Source organism: Xenopus laevis, chromosome 1L (assembly GCF_017654675.1).
Source record: "Xenopus laevis strain J_2021 chromosome 1L, Xenopus_laevis_v10.1, whole genome shotgun sequence".
Taxonomy (NCBI): Eukaryota; Metazoa; Chordata; class Amphibia; order Anura; family Pipidae; genus Xenopus; species Xenopus laevis.
In genome coordinates this window covers 180,349,055-180,371,841 of record NC_054371.1, presented here as the reverse complement: position 1 = coordinate 180,371,841, position 22,787 = coordinate 180,349,055, and the positions used below count along the sequence as shown (strand labels likewise).

At 40.4% G+C, this 22,787-nt stretch overlaps 1 protein-coding gene across 1 annotated transcript in view; it reads left to right on the top strand.

The window, feature by feature from the left end:
* Positions 1 to 1,405: 1,405 nt before the first annotated feature.
* The window catches only part of znrf3.L (zinc and ring finger 3 L homeolog), an 85,306-nt gene continuing 63,924 nt past the window's right edge, over positions 1,406 to 22,787 (top strand). The window contains exon 1 of the mRNA XM_018263868.2: positions 1,406 to 2,405. Within this exon, the coding sequence (XP_018119357.1) occupies positions 2,187 to 2,405 (219 nt within the window). The 5' untranslated portion in view covers positions 1,406 to 2,186. The remainder of the gene's footprint in view (positions 2,406 to 22,787) is intronic.

Here is a 22,787-nt window from a genome sequence, read left to right as displayed (position 1 = left end):
GTAGGCAGAATGAAAAAAAGGAGTAAAAATCGCTATAGCGAAGACCCGTGGCCTGACCCGCAGACCCACGTCTATACCCGCACCTAGAATTTCGCAGGTTTTTGTGGGTAACCCATGGGTACCCGACCTGCTGCAGGACTCAACCTCATGGGGCTCCCTATACCTCCTACCCCCCCCCTTGCAGCCACAGGGTCTGCTTCTTCTCTAGTTACGCCCCTGGCCTAAAAAGATTACAATATTAGTGCAAAATTTATGTTAGCAAATTCCCAGCATCAGAATGATATGCAAATGCTAACCTTTGTGCAGAAAAATGCTGGCACAGAGAACACCAATCTTGCTTTATGCGTAGAGCAACTGACATGAATGTTTGTCTTTAGCCTCATCTGTTACTTCTGCCTCTGGCAAGCTTATATATATCACTTCCTTGATATTAATGGAAGCAACATTAGTGGCCCTAAGAGGAATTTATTGCACAAAAAACACATGCACCTGAGTATTTTCAGGTTATAACTGACAGGGTGGACCACACTCATTTCCTACAGAAGCTATAAGCTAAACACACGTGGGAGTTGTGGGTGCTTTGAGTGTTGTTACAACTGATGAACTAAATGCCAACGTACTATTGCCAATGAATACATCATATTTTTTTATTTGAACTGAACTTTAAACGCTAATGGCAACTGTTGGTGTCCCTTTTGCTTCACTACTATTTTATGTGCAGCTAGGGTTGCCACCTTTTTTGGAAGAAAATACCGGCCTTCCTGTATATTTTGAATTTTTTCCCTATGAATAACATTGGGGTCAAGCATCATTTTCACCATTCAGGCTGGTAAAATACTGCCAGGTAGCAACCCTATGTGCAGCCATTGTAATTGCCATAAAACTGAAGTCGATGCCAGTCTGTGAAGCAGATTGTTTAATAAGCAATACAGTGGGGATTGTAGTCATAGTAAGAGCAAATGACTGGCAAAAAATGCTCTCAGAAGTACACAGAATCTTGCAAATAGCTAATGTAGCACTGGATGTGTGTGGAACTGCTGTACCTCAATGTCACAAACAGACCAGTGACATAGGACAGAACAGCGCTGTGTAACTTTCCCAGGCAGCGGAACTACTAAATGCTCATGGGCATCGTTATATCACGATGATAATATCTGTGGATGCCCAAGACAGGCAGAGGCTGTAGAAATGATGTGAGCCATGAGCCTCCAGCTGTAGAGCAAGGATGTCTGCATTAGAACTCCCAGCAGCCCCAGGCAGCCAGTTGTAGGGAAGGTGCAGCTGCAGCAACAGGTGAGTGTCCATAGCAGCAGCAGGCACAGTGTTGGTCCCTGAGGCACTTTCTAATGCTTTCCTGCATGCATTTGGTTAAACAGCTTTCTATTTAGCTTTACAGGGCCTGGCACCCTCACATCTCCCCCCAGCATTTTCTCTTGTACAATCCTTTTATTTCCAGGTGCTTTTACTGCACTGTCCCTGGAGAATTCTTGCTTTGATCTTTGTCCTCCCACATTGCCTGTGTCACTCCCATCCCTCCCCCTCCTGCACATCCCTCACTAGCTGCTGCTGCTGCACACACACATTAGTAGCTACACACACACACACACACACACACACACACACACAAAAGTAGAGTCGCACTGGCGGCAGCGACAGCAGCAGCAGGAGGAGGAGGGAACAATCCCGCCACTACTTCTTGATCTTCCTTTCTCCTCCCGACTCTCGCTCACTCCTCTCTGTTCTCCTCACTACTCCCCCCGCCTCTCTGCCTGGGAGTGGATTGTGAGGGGTCAGAGAGATTTGGGAGGCGGGACAACCCCTTTTGGGTTAAAAAAAAAAAAGAGAGAAGAAAAAAAAAGCAAGACAATCACGTGGATGAGATGAAAGGGATGCCGCCTGGCAGAGAAGGGAGAGAGACAGGATCTGAGAGACATGGAAGTGACAAAAGCGCTCTAACGCTTCCCATGTGATCTCTCCTGCAGCCCCGCGATTTGCCGCTGTGTTCCTCGCGTTAGGCTGGAGCCTTTGCTTTGGATTGCGCTGCTTTTCCTGCGGATTTCTTGTCGCTATCGGACGCAGTGGTGCGTTTGCACGATCGAGGCGATCTGCGACCCCCGTTGGACCCCCCTCACTGAGAACTGGGAAATGATGTTCTTCTCGGCGGCGTTGATCCACCATCCTGCGAGATGAAGGAGCCGAGGAGCCGGAGGGGTCTGCCCCTGGTCTGGCTGTGGCTCCTGCTGGCTGTGGCTCCCGGGGAATCGCTGGCTAAGGAGACTGCATTTGTGGAGGTGGTCTTGTTCGAATCCAGTCCCAATGGGGATTATAAAACCCACACTACTGAGTTACAGGGGAGGTTCTCCAGGGCTGGGGCTACCATCAGCGCGGAGGGGGAGATCGTGCAGGTAAGTGGGGCGATACCATGTACAGAGCTGCGTGGGGGGGGGGGGATTGTGATCATGTATTATCTTGTGCACATTCCGCCCTGCTGGGAACCACTAGTGCGCTCTCTCCTGCTGCTGCACACAGGGAAACTTTTCTCCCTCTCTTAGGAGGGGGAGTGATTTAGGGAAGGGGCAGTTTGTGTAGTACTCTGGTCACAAGATGGCTTCTCTACTATGTGTGCACTTCATTCACAATAACAAGGGGACACCCTGCTGCAATTGAGTCACACAGGAACTCAGCCTGCTTACATTGTTACATGACATACAAATATGCAATGGCTCCTCGTTTATAAACACGGCCCGTGTCTGTCACAGAACTCCATGCTGCTTTACTACAATTACTTTCTGGCCTGTGTTTTATGCAACTGGCTCTCCAGTTTGTGTTGCACGTCAGCTCCCAACATCCCCTGACAGCCAGTTGGCTGTGTGGGAATTGTGGGAGATGTAGTTCCTGACAGCTGTGGTAATGCAGTGTTCTAGTAGCCACATCAGCATCATGAATAAATGTAATTCGTGCATCTTATTAGATGTGACCTGGTACAAAATAACAGTTGTAGTGCCTGCCATGTGCCATGCGCTTTCAGGTCAGAACGTATGCCTTGCCCCTGTTGAATAGGGAATTCGGTCTGGGCGACTAAGTCGTTGCGACAGAAGAGGCATTGCTGTGTCTGAGTGATTTTGCAGCTGAAATAGCATTATACTAACATATTGTTGTTCCTACTTCTTCCTCCTCTGTATGTACACACAAGCAGCCAGTCACTGGGTTACTCTGATATATATATACAGTACACGTGCACATGCAGCCAGCACTGCATAAATATATCCATGTGATTTGCCTTAGTTACTTACGATCGTTCTGGAATGATTAATCACACAAGACGAGGCCTGTGCGAGTTTATTATTGTTTACAGCTCAGAAAATCCATGTGTGAAAGTTGTCACTGGGTTCTTCCTGTGGCCTCGGACAGGGGGAATGCCAATTTCATAGAGGTTCAAGTGTAGACCCACTGCTTTATGATAACATTGGATGATAGCCCATTCTCTGCACGGCACTTTTCATATGTATTCTTATTTTTTTCTGTTGCATGAACCCTACTCATATCCCTTTCCAGTAAAAAAAAGTACATTTTATACAAATACTGCAGAAAAAGAATATTGAAGCGTTGTCCTCAGGATAAAGGCAGAACTGCTAAGAGTTTGTGGTGCAGAGTGGTATGATTAACTACATGAGTGCTGTGGTCACCATGCTGAGGGCAAATGCAGTATCAATATTATAATATCTAGAATGTTGTGGAACCAATTATCTGCTATAGAATCAAAAGCCTGTATCCCCCATACAGTCTCCTGTGTATCTTCATGCCACATGCCCCCCCTCCTGTCTGCTGTGCTTGTTGATTTAATTAGAATGTCAGCTCTGCAGGACACAATTGTTTTTGGCATATGTGTTGTTTGGAACAGGTGTTTTCCCATGTGCAATATATTTTCCATGACCATTTTAGTTTATTGTAAATCCTGTAACCATGACATGGAAAAATGACTGCTCCCTTTGCTACTGCTATGTTTATGTGTGGAAGTAATTGTTTGGCAAAGTTTATTTTCCAAGTATGGGAATAATGGATCTGTTCTAGGGAATCTTATCAATGTTGATATATATAATGGCTAACTAATGGGATTCATCATGCTTGATATATTACTGTTTAACCATGCAGTGCCCGTAGGAGCTTATTGCATTGGTAGGTGCTAGATCAGTGGGCCAAGAATCCAATATACCAAATGTCTGAAGAGGATGCTGGGGGCCAAAAAAAAAGAAAAATTCCTTAAATGGCTGCATTTGGACCACAGACCTTCAGTTAGACAGAGCTGCACTAGATTAATTTACAGTTTTGCTAATGAATCTCTTAGAATGCAGTTGAGTGACTTTAAATAGAGGCAAATGCATAGAATGTATTATCTGTAAGGAATAGATGTTTTAGAACCTTGTATGCATATTAAAAGAGCCTAGCCAAAAACATGAAAGGAATATAGAGGACAAGCAGGATTATGATGATGGGAAATACTTCAGTTTTATAAAACATATACCCCTTTTTATAAGTATGGTTTCTTTCTCTTTAAATAGTGTACTAAGTCAAATAATGGTGCACTTGAATGTTTGTACTGTGTATAATTGCAGTTGGTACTTTGGAGTTTTCGCAGCGGAGGCATTTATTATTGGTTTCACCCTTAGGTGATGTCCTGCCCAAGCAATAAGGCAGGTGTTTGAACCTCAGGCTGGACATTACATGGTATAAATCTCTAATACAAAGCGGTGTAATGCAAATAATAATGCACATTTATTGTCTGAATGAAGCTACTTTTTGCTTGTTGGGGTTGTTACTCTGGCAACCACTTGGTGTTTAAAATTTCAGGTTGGAAAAGGTCAGACTTGAAAGACAAAAAAACCCAGAAACAATAGTAAAGAGGACCAATTGCCAATTGGCTTTACATATTCCTTACCTGTATATGCTGAAGTCTTTAAAGGATGACTTAAGCCCGCCTGATAATGTCTTTGCCTCCTGCTGTCCACTTTACTGCCATCCACTTGTCATTAGGGAGGATTTCAGCCCAAATTGCACACTCCAGCATCTTCAGCCCAAAATCTGCTTCATGTGAGCAGTGACAGATGGATGCAAGTAAAGTGAATGGCAGAAAGCAAAGTCAGTATAGGTCGGGCACTAGTGTTTTTTTTTTTTAAATTTTTTAAAAATGCTGTCAAAGATTTAAAAGTGTTCCATAAGGCTAATGTCACACTTTATTTCAGGCCAAGATCTACCCAATGTGCTCTGTGACAGGTCAATGCCAGAATTGGCCTTTCCTTGCCAGCATATTTCCACTGGTAGAGAAAACGCGAAGTGTGAAAGCCTAAGGACAAATACTTACCCCTTCATTACTGTTTGCTGTATGGCAGCATTTGTACCCCTTATTCTTATCAGGATACCATTTTTGTTCTAGCTGGAGCAAGTTCACATCAACGTCTTGTTGATATTGACAAACACAATTTAAAGAAGGGCTACTAAACTGATATTTGGTGTAAAATTGGTCCTTCATCTCCTGTAATTTTGTAAACAGAGGCCTGCTGATAAAAGCAGGCTTTGTGATTAATCTGTGGCTTATTCCCAAGCAGCTGATCGAGGGGTCCGAAATGGACCTTTTGCAGCTGTGCTTGCAGCTGTGATTGTTCAACTGACAGTATGAGGGGATACAAGGCTGAATAATCCACAATCTCTGACTGCACCACTGCCCCCATAAATCTCAGTAATATGGGCACAGGGGCACATGCAGCCAAAATTGAGAGCCTGCACAGCGCAGCTTAGTTTCCTGCGTCGTCATGCTTTTCAGAGGCGCCTGTGGAGAAACCTCTGTAGTCACTTGTTTGGGAATCCCTGAGACCAATTCAGCAGCCCCTGCCTAATTGAAAGTTTCTTCAGATGTGGATTAAAGGAACAGTAACAAAAAATTGTTTTAAAGTAATAAAAATATAATGCAGTGTTGCCCTGCACTGGTAAAACTGCAGTGTTTGCTTCAGAAACACTACTAATGTTTATATAAATAAGCTGCTGTGTAGCAATGGGGGCAGCCATTCAAAGGAGAAAGTATGGTAGTAAGACAAAACAGAGGCGCCAAAAGGATAAAAATAGCTAAAAGCACTTAAAAACCCTTTCTTCTTCTACAGAGAGCGACGTCTTATTCCTGAGTGGGGTCAGGATAATTTCCCCACCGGTAACCCTGGTTTGTGAGTATTAACTTGTTTACTCTACCATTACTCCTTGTAAAAACATATTACACTATTGGGGCTCTTGGTGTTCCTTTTTGTCTCCATTCAAAGGAGAAAAGGCTCAATTACACATCAGATAGCTGATTAGCGCTGTAGAACATAATGGTGTTATCTGTTATCCACTATTTAACCTGTGCCATGTAGCCTTTTTTTCGATTTCCGCCATTGCTACTCAGCAGCTTGTTTATATAAACTATAGTAGTGTTTCTGAATCAAACAGATCAGTTTTACTAGTGCAGGGCAACACTAAATGATATTTTCATTACTTTTAAATACTTATATTTTTTGGTGTTACTGTTCCTTTAAGAGTTTATTTTAAAGGGCAAACTAGTTTCACAATTTAACATGTTGAGCTTGGAGGAAATTAGATGGGCGATATGCTTAAAAGTTTTCATAGTGTTGGACAGCTATTGTTTTTAACTGTCTATGTACCTTTTTTTTGGTGTTGTATATTTCTGATAATCCTTTGTCCACATGCACAACACCTGTATAATTGGGGAATCGCCTGCAGAGCTTATTTTCGTTTGAGTGCTTAGTGTTGGACAGCTAAAGCAAATTGATCTTTTTAAACTTATAAAGCACAGGACTGCATATCTTGACTCATATGGATATGGATATGCAAGCAGCTACAAGATGTTGGCTTCCCATTTGTGGCCAAAATATGGTCAGGCTAGTGGGTGCATGAACACCAGCATCACTATAGGTCACCACATTACTACACAACTGTGTAGTAACTTGTTAAGCCAGTTGGACCTAGCATTGGTGTTTGCAGTAGAGTGCAACCACAATGTTTGGGATGTTAGTCTGCTAACTACAATAAAATAATTTCTACACTCACCAATTGCCATCGGTAAATGTAAGTGTCCCAAACCTCCACAGTCCCACACAGTGCAAAATCAGTTGAACATACAAGCCAAACACTTCAACACAATAAAATGTAATTCTGTTTTTTTACGTGGTTGCTGACATCTATATGCAATAGCAGACGTACTTCCCAGGATATCAAAACCATTTCTCAACAGTTTGTCTCCATGGTCTGCTTTCTGCATTGGGTAACATCGGTCCATCCTGAGATAGACTTCCATTGACATGCAATGTATCAGAGAATTGTTGCATAAAGTACCCTTGCATGTGTTAGGTGCTGACGGAGTTCTGATCTCTACACTGTGATATCTGGTGGTGGAGGTTGTTGCTTAAGCTACAATGCTAGCCGCTTACTGGCAGTGTATATAGAGAACTTTCAGTTAAATTGAGTGGAAGTCAACTTTTTTTGGTGTAGTCCAGGGATCTCCAACTGGAGGGCCTGAGGCAGGATATCACCCTCAAAGGTTTTTTTTTATTTTTGGGACCCCTGTCTGTGAATTTTATAAATTCAGTATATGGCATCATCATATTCCCATAATCTGCTCCATGAAGCTGTAGTATGTCCCTACATGGGAATAGTTGGACTGTGTTGATCTAGTTTATCTTCAAGCAAAGTTCAGCAGGGTAAAGGCAGGTAATCCTCATTTCTAAAAGCACACATTTGCTTATGGCTACTAGCCTGGTGTTCATTATTTTGTCCTGACAGGGATGGAACATCTCAGACTTTGATATGCAAATAGCTGGACAACTTAATCTGGTTGATTTTTTTTCCTAAACTCCTGGAAGTGCAAATATCTATTGTTTTGAATACACAGTAGTTTGATCTCCTTTGTGGGGAAGATACTTCCTGTAACTGATACTAAACATCCTTCCTAGGCTAATCAATAGCCACGGAAAGAAGATACAGTGAAAGAAGATAGTTTTTTTTTTTTTGTGTGTGTAGATGATAACATAAAAAAGGTGTGCAGGGAGAACCCAAGCCAAAAGATACAAAGTTATTTGTCACTTTTTGTCGCTTTTGTTTCTATAACCGTAAAGGAATGTGGCTTGGTTGAGTAGAACTTTTTCATTACAAGCTTTTGAACTAAATACATAATTCACAGTCTGAGTATTTTATCTATTGTCCTGGCACCCTGAAGCATTTTGCAATGAATAGGTTCCTTCTACAAGAAAAAAGAAGCCAGTAATGAATCTGTTGCCCACAATGGCTCTTTGGAACCAAAGCCTGAGGTTGTTTAAAGGGATATTCACAAACCTATATTTGAGTGCATGTGCACTTGTTGTATTTAGCAGTAAATTTGTGTTACATTTCACAACTGCACCATTAGCTGAAGTGTAATCATGAGAACAGTTATATCCTTATAGGTACTGCTAAAACGATTTAGGGCAAAGTTCTGATTCTCAAAGGTTCTTGCATAGCTCAAAATACATTATTATATCTATCTGTAATGCATTTATGGGCTTTCTATAACTGTGTTGTCAGGTTTCCTTAATATGCAATTGCTTATCCACAAATGTGTGGACTGTCCAGGCAAAGGCCCTTCACAAGAACAGCTGTTCAGTGAGAAATATCCCACCCTTTGGTGAGGAGAAATTTGATTTTATTTGTGCCCTTGGTGCAGTGGAGAATGCAGTACATTCCATACTTTCTTTGGGTGTTAAAGCACTTTTTATTGATGAATAAATGATTATTAGCTGGAAGGGTGATATAATTTTGGCAGATCAGAGGACAAACTCCTCTCAGATAAAAAAAAAAAATATGCCAAGCTTTCCGAACCTCCTAAGATTCTTTTTGCCATGTTCAGTCTTCCTCTTTGCATGTTTATTTAATCTCTGAGGATCACTCGTAGGATTCCTGTTGAAAGGATTTGCAATCACTGTGTACAAATCTGCACTGTACTTAAAACGCACATTGGATATTCAGCTTGCATATTTGGATATTCAGGATAAGCCAGTGGAAATAATGCATCAATTGTGAACAAATATCGTCATGACACTTTTTACCCGAGCAACAAATTCCTATGGCTATAACGTTTTAAGATTTGGTTTGGCACTTAGAAATACGACTCTTGCAAAAAGTGTCTGAATTTGGTGCATCCTTTATCTAGTTATTTTTTTTACCCCTGCTCTAATTCTGGGATGGAATTACGTAGATATGGGCAAAAAAAACAGTTCTTTAAAACAAAAAAACACACAAGGACAGTAGTAAGACAAAACAGAAGCGCCAAAAGGATAAAAATAGCTAAAAGCACTTAAAAACCCAATGGGTAATTCAGAGGAGGTAGTAGTGAACTTACCTCCTCCAAGCAGACACCAATGAAAGTGGTAATTTTCAATAATAGTTTATTCACAAAACAGTATTGCAACGCGTTTCGCAGGCATTTCCTGCTTCATCTGTCCTGTGAAACGCGTTGCAATACTGTTTTGTGAATAAACTATTATTGAAAATTACCACTTTCGTTGGTGTCTGCTTGGAGGAGGTAAGTTCATTACTACCTCCTCTGAATTACCCATTGGGTTTTTAAGTGCTTTTAGCTATTTTTATCCTTTTGGCGCCTCTGTTTTGTCTTACTACCATACCGAGTCCACCCCGAGTGGAGGGGTATCATCCCCATTTTCTTCTTCTACAGAGAGCGACGTCCTATTCCTGAGTGGGGTCAGGATAATCTGCCCACCTGCCTATACAGTGGTTGCCTATCGGTAACCCTGGTTTGTGAGTATTAACTTGTTTACTCTACCATTACTCCTTGTAAAAACATATTACACTATTGGGGCTCTTGGTGTTCCTTTTTGTCTACACAAGGACAGTAGTGCCAATTTTCTTTTAGTTATGCAGTTCCACCTTTTTATATAATGTTCTGTCTTTCAAATCTGCAATCTAAGGGCTCTATCCCCCCTCCCATGCACACTCTGGGATGAATTTTGTTAAAGGAACAGTAACAAGGTCTTTTAACGTAATGAAAATATATGTACTGTTTGGCTACACTGGTAAAACAACTATAGTTTATATAAACAAGCTGCTGTGTAGCCATGGGGGCAGCCATTCAAAGCTGAAAAATGATAAAAGCCACAAGATACATAGCAGGTAACAGATACGCTCTGTAGTATACAATGGGATTCTTCAGAACTTATCTGTTATTGACTGTGTATCATGTGCTTGAATGGCTGCCCCATGACTACACAGCAGCTATGTACTATGTGTTTCCAAACTTTAGGTTCTTCGTCACTTCAAATACCTTTTTGCTATACTTGTATGCTTGTATTATGGTCTTTGTGGCAACTGTTTGCTTTCTTCCCTCTAATCTTGACTGAGCCCTTTTAATACAAAATTAGTAACTTAAACAAGCCTTTTAAACTGTTTTATCCTGCCGAGCCGAGAGATAATGTCAGGAGTTGGCAAAATTAAGCAGTATTTCATTCTCTCCGGGGCTTTTATAACACTTATCTAAACTCCTTTTCAAGTCCTTGAGCAAAGCAAATTTTTTTTTATTTATAATCAACAGTGCTAAAGCATAGAAAATGATTGCGTTAATGGGAAAAAGATGCAATGTTAATTTTAGGGTTTGGGAAAAGAAAACTGGAAGAGTCCCTAATTGTTATCTTTAAAATCACCTGCCTTCTAATTAGTTGCTATTGGTAAATATGGTGTAGTAAGTTAGCAGTTATGTTAGTAAATTACCCTTTTAGTTGCCATAACTGCAGTGATAATACATTTTACAGACCGTTTTCAGATATAAAAGTCGACTTGTTCCATTTAATTTTGGCTGATGGTATGCATGGCACTTTTCAGCCAGCTAAATAACACATTAAATCACTTTGTGCAGCGCCCATTGACTTGAATAGGAAATGCCTGAAAGCGCCTGTATGTATGCATTCTCAGCCCAAAAGGGAACATTTTCAGGTTGCTTCACCCAAATCGATAGAAACGACAGGAAGTGCATTATAAACTGGCTGAAAAGTGCCACATATGTTACGGCATACTGGCAGTCAGCACCATAGTTTGCCAAAAGCTAGTCCAGAGATGCAAGTTTATCATGTAGGCCAATAAATTTTAACGGGACTGTACGGAAAAGATAAGGGCCCCTTCCATAAGTCTTCTGGATGGTGCCTGCATTATATAAATGGGTATACTTGTCCTTTAATTCACTGAATGTTATCAATGTGTCTGTGGTCTTCTTCTTTAGGCAGTCCAACATCCTTCTTCTCTATTGGGTGTTAGAGCTCAACAGCAGTTGACTGGGATATGTTTTTTTTGTCCATTCTTGGGTGAAATGAAATGGCAAATGGAAAGTAGATTGTTAAATCATAAATGCTAGATTTTTTTCCCACCTGTTGAAATATATCAGGGCATGATAAATCTGCCCCAGTCTTTTGACTTAGGGTATCATCCACACGGAGAGGAAGGAAAGGGGAGGATTTATGGACCGCCCTTCCCTTTGCATTTAAAACACAATTCACCTTGACCATGTTACCTATACAAGTTCAGTAAAATCCAGTGCATAGTTTTGGGCAAGGCAGGTTCAGTTTAATTATAAGTTTCTTTTTCTTTGTAATTTTTTTTTCCAGCAGCAGGAATGTGCCACACATAATCATGCCTCTGTTAGGAAACAGAAGAAAAAGATTTGCCTATGCGGCCAGGTGTAAGTGAAGCAAGACAATGCTCGCAAAGGAAACAAGGGTGTTATTGAAACAGAAAACGGCATCCCGCTTGGTTAAATATTGCATTTTGTTTTTATGGGCATGTTGCTCCATTTTCCAGTATTAGAGCTTGATAAATAGATCCTTTTGTGTGATAATGTTTTATTGGACTTTGATTCTATTGACAAACTCCCTTGGAAAATGCTTTCAGACTTGATTGTCAATATAAAAACGTTAGTACGACTTAAAAAAGGGATTGCAACATTTCCTTTGATGTTTTGGGCGCACTCCAACTGTATTGGAGTGTCTAAAAAAGAAAGCTAGCTCCTAAATTACACCAAAGAAAGAGCTAATTCTTTGGCAGATCGCTATCAATTAACCCACCAAGCTGGTTGTTCTTTTTGGAAAAAGCAGAGAATAAGAGTTGCCAGGGATGTGGCTCACATGATGTCCCTGCTTTTTGTTATTGTTACTAAATGTTCGGGATTATCTTCCACTAAAGCCAATGCCAATCCGATATACATGCGTATCCTGCACTTCAGATTTACCATAGTCTTTGGCAGAAATGTCCTGGACTTTTGGTTTTTAATTTATAGTAACCTAATGTCAAGAAATGAAATTACCATTTAAAGGGGTTGTTCACCTTTAAGTTAACTTTTAGTATGTTATAGATATCCTGAGACAATTTGCAATTGGTTGTAATTTTTTTATTATTTGTTTTTTGTGATTTAAGCTTTTTATTCAGCAGCTTTTCAATTTGCATTTCAAGCTAGGTAGCTAGGGGCAAATTACCTTACTTTTGTAGCCTTGCAGAGCATTTGCTTTTTAGTAAGACGCCCATTTGAAAGCTTGAAAGAGTCAGAAGAAAAAGGCACATAATTATAAAACGATAAAAAAATAAATAATGAAAACCAATTGAAAAGTTGCTTAGAATTGGCCACTCTATAACATACTAAAATTTAACTCAAAGGTGAACCACCCCTTCATTGGGGAGCTGGCCCCTATGCGGGTCTTGGAGCAGTGGGTAATACCAGTTAGGGTAAGATCTCGGGCAAATGTCTATGCTCTCCTTGATACACTTGAAAAGCAAGCTTTACGGTCAGATAGAGTGAGAACTCGTTTGTTCTCCTAGATATTTTGGAACTGTGACTAGGTGGCACACCTATTTTTCTACAACTGATATTTTACAATGAGTTAAGAGGGGCCCTGACCAAAGGTTGGACCTCCAATTAGAGCTTGAGCTGAAAGTCAGACAAATGCTGTATGATGGTCTGGACATTGATTTGGGCTTCCATTCCTTCAACTGCCAATGAGGTTTGTCATGTGCACTTTTGCTGTCATAGCAAGATCCTTATTCCATATCAAGCTATCGTCCCAGCAGCTCCGCGTAAGGCATATGAGTTGCCATATCTGCAGCCTCCTATCCATAATGTTATAAGCCATCACCTTTAGAAGTCTACAGCACATAACACACTCTGAAACTTATGCTGCCCTTATTCTTAGATTTCATACATTTGGGTCAGCCATGACTGAAATATTTGAATACCCTGTTATGATATGAATCTAGCTGCTTGGCCCAGGTCAGGTTTAGCATTCGTTTTTCCCCCAAGAAAACTATTCTTCAGAACCAACTCATGCACTGTAGTTCTCTATTATGTGTTTTCAAGCAATAATAGCCTGGCTTGTCGTTTACTGACCGGTTCCTGATGGTTCCCACAAATGTTTATGGGGCAAGAATTACGAGTGTTTTCAAACTCTCTGAGTTTGAAATCGTGAAGGTAGCAAAATACTCAAATTAACCTTATGTGCCATTAATAAATAATAATAAATAAAATAATAAAATGATTGTCAGACAAAATAGACTGCAGTTCATTGACTTCAACAGAGGACAGCACAGCTGGTCGGAAAATCGTAAACTATCTGGCAAAGGATTAGCAGCTTTTATTTGGGGCTCTGTAATATTTTCTGTTTACAAGATTTATCTTACAACTCTGTCATTGAGTCCAACTTGAAATTAATAGGATAATATAAACTGTGGAATCATTGTGACCTGAGTCTAGATTCAATTGAAGTCGTGCTCCTGTCACTTATTACTCACCATTGGAGGAAAGATTAATGGGTGTAATGGATGAGAATGCATGCCTCTGATTCCATTCCAGACTCTGCACTCTCATCCCAGCTCTTTTGAACTGCCGAGTAGATGGATCAGGTGCTGGGCACTTGTCTTTGTAAAAATAAGGTTGCAGCGCTTAAAACATTTCCATCTGCATAGTCCTGCTCTCAGTATTTTAAAGAGAAAATAGAACTAGTAGGACAACTTTCACCATGAAATCTCTCCCATCTTGCTGTATGGAGAAAGGCACATTAGTGAGTTCTGGAATTGCCACTCTGCAGTTCCAACATGATAGCGCTTCAAGCTAGACAAATTAATAGCCTGTTGGGTACACAATCCCATATCATTTTGGAGACCTGCTGCCTTGCCTATGGTCACTATCTTAAGAAAATGAGTAGGCTAATGGAAAATTAGGTGTTTTGCCCACTCAATTGTCCCTATGTCCTTGTCACCACTTCTGGTAGAGAGACATAGAAAATACTAATTAAATAATTTTAAGGGCATAGTTTATGGATAATACCTCAGCTAAGTCACAATACTTACTCAAAGCAGTACATTTTTTTTTCCAATACAAAATGCCTGCATACGTTCATGAACATTTCATTACAATTAATGTATTACAAACCTTGTAATTAGTTTATACTTAACTAGAACATTTTGAAAACAGCCTCACCATGATCTTATTGTATGATCATTAACTTTAAAACTAGATCTGGGTGTTTAGGTCATCATCAGACAGAGGCTGAAATCGGCCTGCTTAAGTACGCAGGCCAAAAATCAGCCCTTACGTGAGCATTAGCCTCCTCTCCTGCCTGCACCCAGTATCGTTGTATTGGCTCGGGTGTAGGCACACGCAACTGATTTTGCAGTAAGAATACAAACTTTTGCATTTCTTTGCACACATAGGAGCTGATTTTTGGCCTGCGTATCTCAGCAGCCCGATTTCAGCCCCGCGTGGCATGAGTTTTGGCCCTATTGCCAGCAGATCCTGTCATTTCGTTGGATCTGACTCTGTGGAGCTCCTCCTTATCTTTTGGCAGGGGAACCTCTTGTAATGCTGACAAACTCACATCCTGCCTGATATCTAGGCATAGGTGAACCAGATATCCGTCTGTCTGGAAAATCCTGATGGGCGAGTACTGGATCAGTGAGATTCTCTTGACAGCCCCTTGTTTGATCTTATTACTGGACCATGGGAACTAATGATTGAATCAAGCCCAATATGGCCCACCACCAGGGTGGTAAAATCAGGTAAATCTGCACATGTATTTATTTGTCAAACAATCCAATATGTAGAAAATTCTACCTGTGTGTTCAGTTTACATACCAAGTAGCCTAAATTGGACTTCACAAATTTGGAGCAGTCCAGGTAATGACAAGGTGCCAGAACCCAGAAACATTGATCATGTATTTAATAATTGCTTCGTATAAGTCCATGGAGTGTGCCATATCTTATGAGCATGGGGAGCAACACTCAGACATTTAACTTTTAAACTTGAGTGCAAGTCATACAACACACTACACAAACGGCACAGATTTGACCCAACACTTTGCCTTTATTATTGCTCTTGTGCAACCATAAACACAGTTATCTCTTACTCTCTGAGGAGTGCTGTGTTATTTAGTTCTGCTGTGAACTGCTGGTATCTTGAATGCTGTATAAGGCTTTCCTTCCCCAGATTATACATTTTCCAGAGTAGTTACAATATATATTTATACAGTGTGCAGCAGGCTCCATGTATATTGTGTGTGTGTGTGTGTGTGCAGTTGTTCCTTTGTGTGCATTAAGAGTGGGGATCTGCTCACCATGGTATGTCTTCGGAATTGGTGACTTCCACACAATGTTGATAAGAACATGATTGCAATGTAATGGACTATTAACTTCTTATTTATAGGAAATCTTCCTTGCTCCCACTGTCTTTCCCCCCCTCCCCAAGTTTACAGCCCCCACACCCCTCACTGAGTCTCAGGTTGCACTACTTCCTTCACTTGTTCTGTCTTCTCAAGGATCAGAGGTTCTTGCAAGTTGGATCTGGCAGCGCCAGGGGCCAGTTTCTATCTGTGTGACAGCCTTTTTAATTTAACAGCACCGCCTTTGATGTTCTTCAAATATTTATAGGCAGGTTAAGATAATTCCAGCGGGGGATTTTATTTATTTTTATTATTTATGATTTCTTTGTAAGTGTGTTAACTCTTTCTCGGTAGGACTGGTCAAAACGCTACTGTACATTCCTCTGCCTTTGTAGATAAAATTGAAGAAACCGTGTCCGCACTGGACATTAGAGGTATAAAGGAAAGGCACGGTCTGTGTACTTTCTTCAGTTCAGAGTTGAACATTTCTAGAAGAGTCACATAATTTCTAGGGGAGTCACATAAAGGGGGGGCTCTCTTCTGTTACACTATCTACATCGTTATGATTAAATTAAAAGCTGCGAGGGATGAAAGATAAGCTGGGGTGATTGACTATGAACTGGTTAGCAGCCACTCTAGAGCCAAAGGCGAGAAGCTTTTATATACATCTTAAATTTGCCAGAAAATTAGAAGCCAGGAGGGAAAAGATACCTTACTTTTAAGAAGGATTTATCTTTCAAGGTTCTTGTGGTTTTACTGTCTTATATCTGCAGCACAAGCGGCAAAGGAATTGTAATGATCCTTTTTTACTTTCAGCGCCTCAGGATAATTAAGGATTTGACTGTCCCTTCTATGGCAGAACATTTAAGTGACTTTCAGGTGACTATTGAATACCTTTTGTTGTAGTTTAAAATTCTAGTTAGTTGACCCTTTCTATATTGTTTAAATGGTAGTGATGAGTGGATTGACCTGAAACCCGCAGGACCTGCAGGTTTGGCCAAAAAGGTGCAGGGACCTCTCCTCTATGCAGAATGATCCCATTAATATCATAGTGAAATCAGCTCAGGCATGGTTCATTGAGGGCTTGGTTGGGTGGAGGTTGTGAAGTAGGGGGTTAAGATTGGGTTTGGGTTGAAATATTTCTGACCCCCTTATTGCTAGGGCATGGACCCATTTCAAAGTTAATCATTTTGAGGTTTGGGGTGAATGCTTATTTGGGTATCTGAAATACTCCTGGAAGCTTGGTCCAATCACCTATAAGGCTGATATGAGGAATCAATAAGAATTTGCTGTCTTGTTATAGGAATTATAGCAGCATATGTCTGTAATCTTCAAAATTATGCCATATCCGTTCTGTTCTATGTGAGATTAGCTAGCATTCTTACTGCAAATATGTTTTAATTTTTTTACATTTTCCAAGTGGGATTTGGTACTGTTTTGAATACTGATGTAAATATTTTTTGTAACAATATTGTGTTGCTATGGGCCAGTGATCCTTTATCACTATATAATACAGAAGAGCCATGAATATCCTGTAAATATCCTTATAAACGGTGCTTAGTGATGTTATAATCAAGGTTAGTGTTGTCATTTCTGTCACATGACTCACTGAAACTTGTGTATTATAATAAATAAAGTACCCCCTGTTGCAAAATATGAGGATATTAGAAGTCACCTCGGAGTTTCTTGACCTGTATACATCACTCTGCCATTGGCTTTGTGTTTATATATGGTCATAGAACTCCTCTGTAACTTATAATATCCTTATATTTTGCAAGAGGGGGTACTTTATTCACTATATTGCATCCATGATGTTTCGCAGAGACCTGTTTAATTGATATGAATGAACCTCAAGTCAGGGAGACTTTACTTTGACACCTACACAAGCCATTAGACTATCTAGAGTGGGCAGGACAGTGTATAATAAATAATTGCATGTGTAGGCCTTTACAAAATATGGGAAATGTTCTATCGATAATATCAGCTGCTGGTGAAAGGAGAGTGCTTTTGAGTAGAGGATCTTTTTCTTTGCTGACTGAGGCTTGGTTATGGGGAGCAGTTACAAGTGTTTTCAGGGGTTTTCTCTTTCATCATTTGATGGGATCTTCAAACCTGTGTAAAGATCCCAATAAAACCGAAAGTTTGATGAAAGACGTAATTATTGAAATATTGTAGTAATTTTTATAATCGCTTTGGCTTTTATATGTCCATTATCCTCTTTTTTTTTTTTTTTTTTTTTTTAACCGTAACTGATTCAGTTTGCAGTCTTAGCCCCACTTTACTGCCGTTGTCTAGAACTGGATGGCTCCACACAAAGTTTTATTTTCACTAGAGAAATAGAGAGGGAAATTAAAAGTGATATTAGCCTTTTTAAAGTTGGTCACTTAGATTCTCCTTTTTCAGGTGGCTGTACACTGGTCGACTTTATAGGTATCTGACCGGTCGACCCACATACCGAACAGACCTCTTTTTATAAGGATGTGAAGTTACTCTGTCCCACATTGGCATTGGAAAACATCTTGGGAGTTCAAAATGATTGCAGTTAATATCAAAATGGCAAAAAAGTAAGATTTTGGTTTAATCTAACAGTGCAGATTGTTTCTTCAATGAGTGCTAGTGGGAGGCCCATACTGGGACAGAGGACAATTGGCATAGGCCTTATACTGGCAGAGCTCTCTCGTAGAAATATAGAGTGAGCCATGTCTGTACTGTATCCCTCTTTCATTTACTTCCCACCTAGTCATTCAATGGATTAAAGTAAAATAAAATCTGGAATTGTGATGCATTTGACATGGAAAAACTAATACAAGCAGTGCCTGCCAGCTGCAGAGCCCTGTAGCAATCTGGTATGATTCCAGCAGCTATTTTTCAGCCATACAAGTGATAACCATATTTTTACCAGACATACATTATTTAGAGTACAGATTCTGCCAATGAAAAGGCTGACCAGCTGCTAAAGTTTTCCACGGCTTTGTTTATACATTTATGAGTGCAACTTCTTGCACCAGGGAAATACATTATATAAGCACCATTGATTTGGTTGTGGGGGCTCACTATCATCTCCAAACATAATGCATATGCTTCATATGATGAAGGAAAGGGGCAGATTGATTTGGCATGTGTGTTAGCGACATAGACCAAAGAGTTATTTTAATGCCTTCACTAATGCTTTACCCAACAAATTGCACTGACGTGTCCTGCTTTCTATGGCGTTCAAAGCACTTGTGCGCCGTCATAAATGAGTGCTGGGGTTGCTGGCTGCACACTGCATACTGTGAGAAAGGCAACACCCTAAGCAAAGCCCCACAATCTAGATTGAGTTGCACCACCCTGGGAAGCCAAAGCATCCTTTCTAGTAGGTTTGGGTTACCCCCTCTTGAAAGCGGAGCCGAGTAAATTGACTCCAGTTAGAAACAGACACCACGCGGTTAAAAAAAACCATATATATACAGAGCTGGCTGGATTCCCAAGATCTGTGGATCAACAGCAAAAATGACTTAATAGAAACCTTAGCTTCCCACACAGCTCATTTTATACTTGTGCTTGATTGAAGGTGGAGAGGTTCCTGCCATGGCAATGGCATAAGAAGCATGAAGCATTTTGCATACAGTATGTAATGGCATGCCAATGCTTGGGCTTTAAAGTGCCTTCAGCTTGTCAAATTGTGAACCGGTGGACCTGGAAACGGTGTAAGTTCTGAGGCTTATAGTGGACCCCTAATAGATCCCAGATTTTCCCTCTGAACACCAGAAGGGGCTGCCAGTCTATAAATCTTTTCCTGATGACATGCCAACTTTTACCGTAGGTTGCCAGTGTAGAACATCAGTGGCTCCACCAGACCTTTCTGATTTTGCAACTTTGAGGACAACTGATTTCCGCTACATTGTCATTTAACAGTCAGAACCAGAGATCGAAAAAGGCATACTGTAAACAAATGTTGTTTTCACAGTAATTTTAAAAGATATTGGATATTTCCTTAGAATTGCAAAACTGGATTTGGGTGGAAAATGACAAACAAATGGTTCCCTTTTTAATCACAACAATGGATCCCATCAATTTGTAACTCAGGCTACTGCAGAGCTACTATCCCACTAAATTTGCAGGTAGCTGGCCATCCATGGAACCATTTTTAAGACAATATTTTTGTGGACCAACTTAATGGCTGTATGTACAGTTTCATTTCCTTGCTTGGGGTTAAGGTCTTTTGATTATAATTCCCCCCCCCCCCTTTTTTTATCTGGACTACTTCCGAATAGCTGGTCAGCGGTCAGGGGTTTAAGATCCCTGTTATTCCCATGCATAGCTTTTAAAGCTTCAATGAAGGGCATTGGGTAAATCGTTAATTCATATTCATGTGTTTTTTCTTTTCTATTCTTCATTTTCCTTGAATGATACACTTATTTTCTGTAAAGAGCCTTAATTATACATTCTTAGGGCCTAATAACTATGATTAGTGTGTATTCTGCACTGTCTTTCATAACTAATTATCCTGCTTACAGTAGCCAAACACCGCATCAAAAGCTGCATATTCCTCCTTAAAAATTTCAACACCTTCTCTGTTTCTGCATTTAGCGGTTTCCTTACAGGAGTGTGTGTTTGTGTCACTGCTATTTTACAATGACACACTTATAATACACAAGAGCCATGAATATCCTGGAAAATATATCCTTTATAAATGGTACTTAGTGCTGTCATCAGTCATAATAGAGGGTATAATTCATTCCCTTGCTCTCTCTCCTGCTCCCTCTAATTCAACAAAATGGCAGTTTTGGAAGCTGGAGGTATTTCTGTTCTGGCCCATTGAGGGTTTCAGCACGGGCATTGAAGAGCCAATCAGAGGCAGCTACAGGCACTTTGATCACACCACATTAGCCAACAGCCAATGAGAACATTGATTTAGCAATAATAATAAGCCTATAAGCTTACATGACTTGTGTGACTCCCCAAAATTTCTAATTGACATTTCCAAGGGGCTTCTTACTGGAAGGACTGCAGACTTGTTCTTTGCATTTGTTGGGGCGCTGCCATACTAATTGCATTATTTGGGGAAAGCCATACGATTTTGCATATAGTCAAACACTTTTGGGAAATCCGTTGGACTAGTTTGTCAATGTTAAACGTATGCTTATGACAAAAGAAAATAAAAACAACTTGATTTAGAAGGTAATGTGGATGTGATGTCTTTAAGGGTTAAAAAGCATGAAAGGCTAATGCAAGCGGGTGGCGGTGGAGAAACCTGAAAACTGCGCAGCCAAAGCCATAATGATCCTTAAAAAAAAAAAAAAAAAAGAATCCCACACCTTTCCTCCAGGCTGGCAGAAATGCATAGATCAAAGAGCTCACACTTGCACACACTCACACACTCGCACACATCCTTCAAAGCCCTGCTCGATTCATACTGAAAACGGAAAAGCTGTTGGTGATGTAATATAGCTTTTTATTTCACCCCCTCCCGGCACCCTCCCCTTCTCTCTCCCTCTCTAGGTTTAAACAAAGGCCGCCCTTGTTTATTTAGAGAAGCAAAGTGTGCTGAGAGCTGGGGAGGGAAGGGAGCAAAGATACCCAGGTATTTAAAACTGCAGCCTTATTTCGGGGAACGCTGCCAGATATCAGAGTGCAGCTACCACCCAGGTTGATTCTCTGTTTGCCCCTGCTGCTGTTTGTCTGTTTAGGTAATATTATTGGTATTAATTAACCTGTTGGTTGCTGGTAGAGGGCAGACAAGCATGACCCTGCTCTAGTTATTGCAGGATGTAGGGGTCAGGGGGGTCCAACAGTTTATTTACAAAATATACTCTATTGATGAATCTGATAATGATGTCTTCAGCCCCTTTTTTGGTTTTACTTAAAGGGGTTGTTCACCTTTGAGATACTTTTTTTAGGGACAAATTCACTAAAGTGAAAATTAAAAAGGTCCTACAACCTTTTTCAAATACTTTTTGCACTTTCTAAATAGTCCTCACTGTGTTTTGAAAGCATAATTGTATTCTAAAATCCTGCTAGTTTATCTGGATGGGCTTTTGGAGCAGTTGATGATTATCATACTTGTTTTTTTGTAAAACAGGATACACCACACTTTACACAAATTTATAACAAAACTGGAGCTTTACAGTAATTTAACAAAGATGGGTGCAAACAATGTTTGAAAACAGATATGGAAAATGCTTGGTTCAGCTGAAAGAGTAATTTCTAGAATTGAGAGTTTGGTGGTAAGCTTAACTGGAGCAATGCTGCCCCACAGGCAGTCTTTGGGGTTCCTTGGGGACCGCAAGCCTCAGAAGAACTCCATAGACATCTTTGTATGATAGCCTTACTTATAAACGTAATAAACTTCAACAATCCCAGCATTAGCTCTGTCAAGCATGGCCAATTCAAGTCAGTGAGAGGCGACAGGACTGACGTGGAGCACTCTAAATTGATATTTAGCTTGACAGACTAGAGGAGACAACAGGCGATTTTCTGCCTTCAACATCATTGAAGCATGTAATCTGCAAAAGTCTTCGGGGGGGGGGGGGTGTAAGATTATACAGTCATTGTTAAATAAAACTAGATATTCAAAAACTAAGCAGCTAACTGAAGATGAATAGTAAAAATCCAGTGTAATACGTTCATTAATGTGTTCTCCCTAATATGCAGCTTATTGGGCGTAGGCTGTGACCTCCTTCTTTCAGTTGTAAATCACAGATGGCACAGCACTCCATCTTTTTTCTGGGTATAGATCATTTGTTTTGGCCAGATCACCCCTACATTATAGGTATAGTATTCATGTCGTTGTTATTGTTACCTCTAGCAGCAGCCCTGGCTTTCCAATGGGGGTCACTGACCCCAACCAAAAACCAGTGCTCTGTAAAGCTACATATGTATTGCTATTACTACTTTTTTTTATTACTCCTTTCTCTTCAGGCCATCCATTTCATTTTCCAGTCTCTTATTCAAAACAATGCATGGTTGCTAGGGAAATTTGGACCCAAGCTGCTGAGTAAAAAGCTGAATAACATCATCGGAAGTAGGCGTGATCATAAAAAAGGACATAAATTAGAGGCCAGTTGCAGACTGCCTCAGAATAT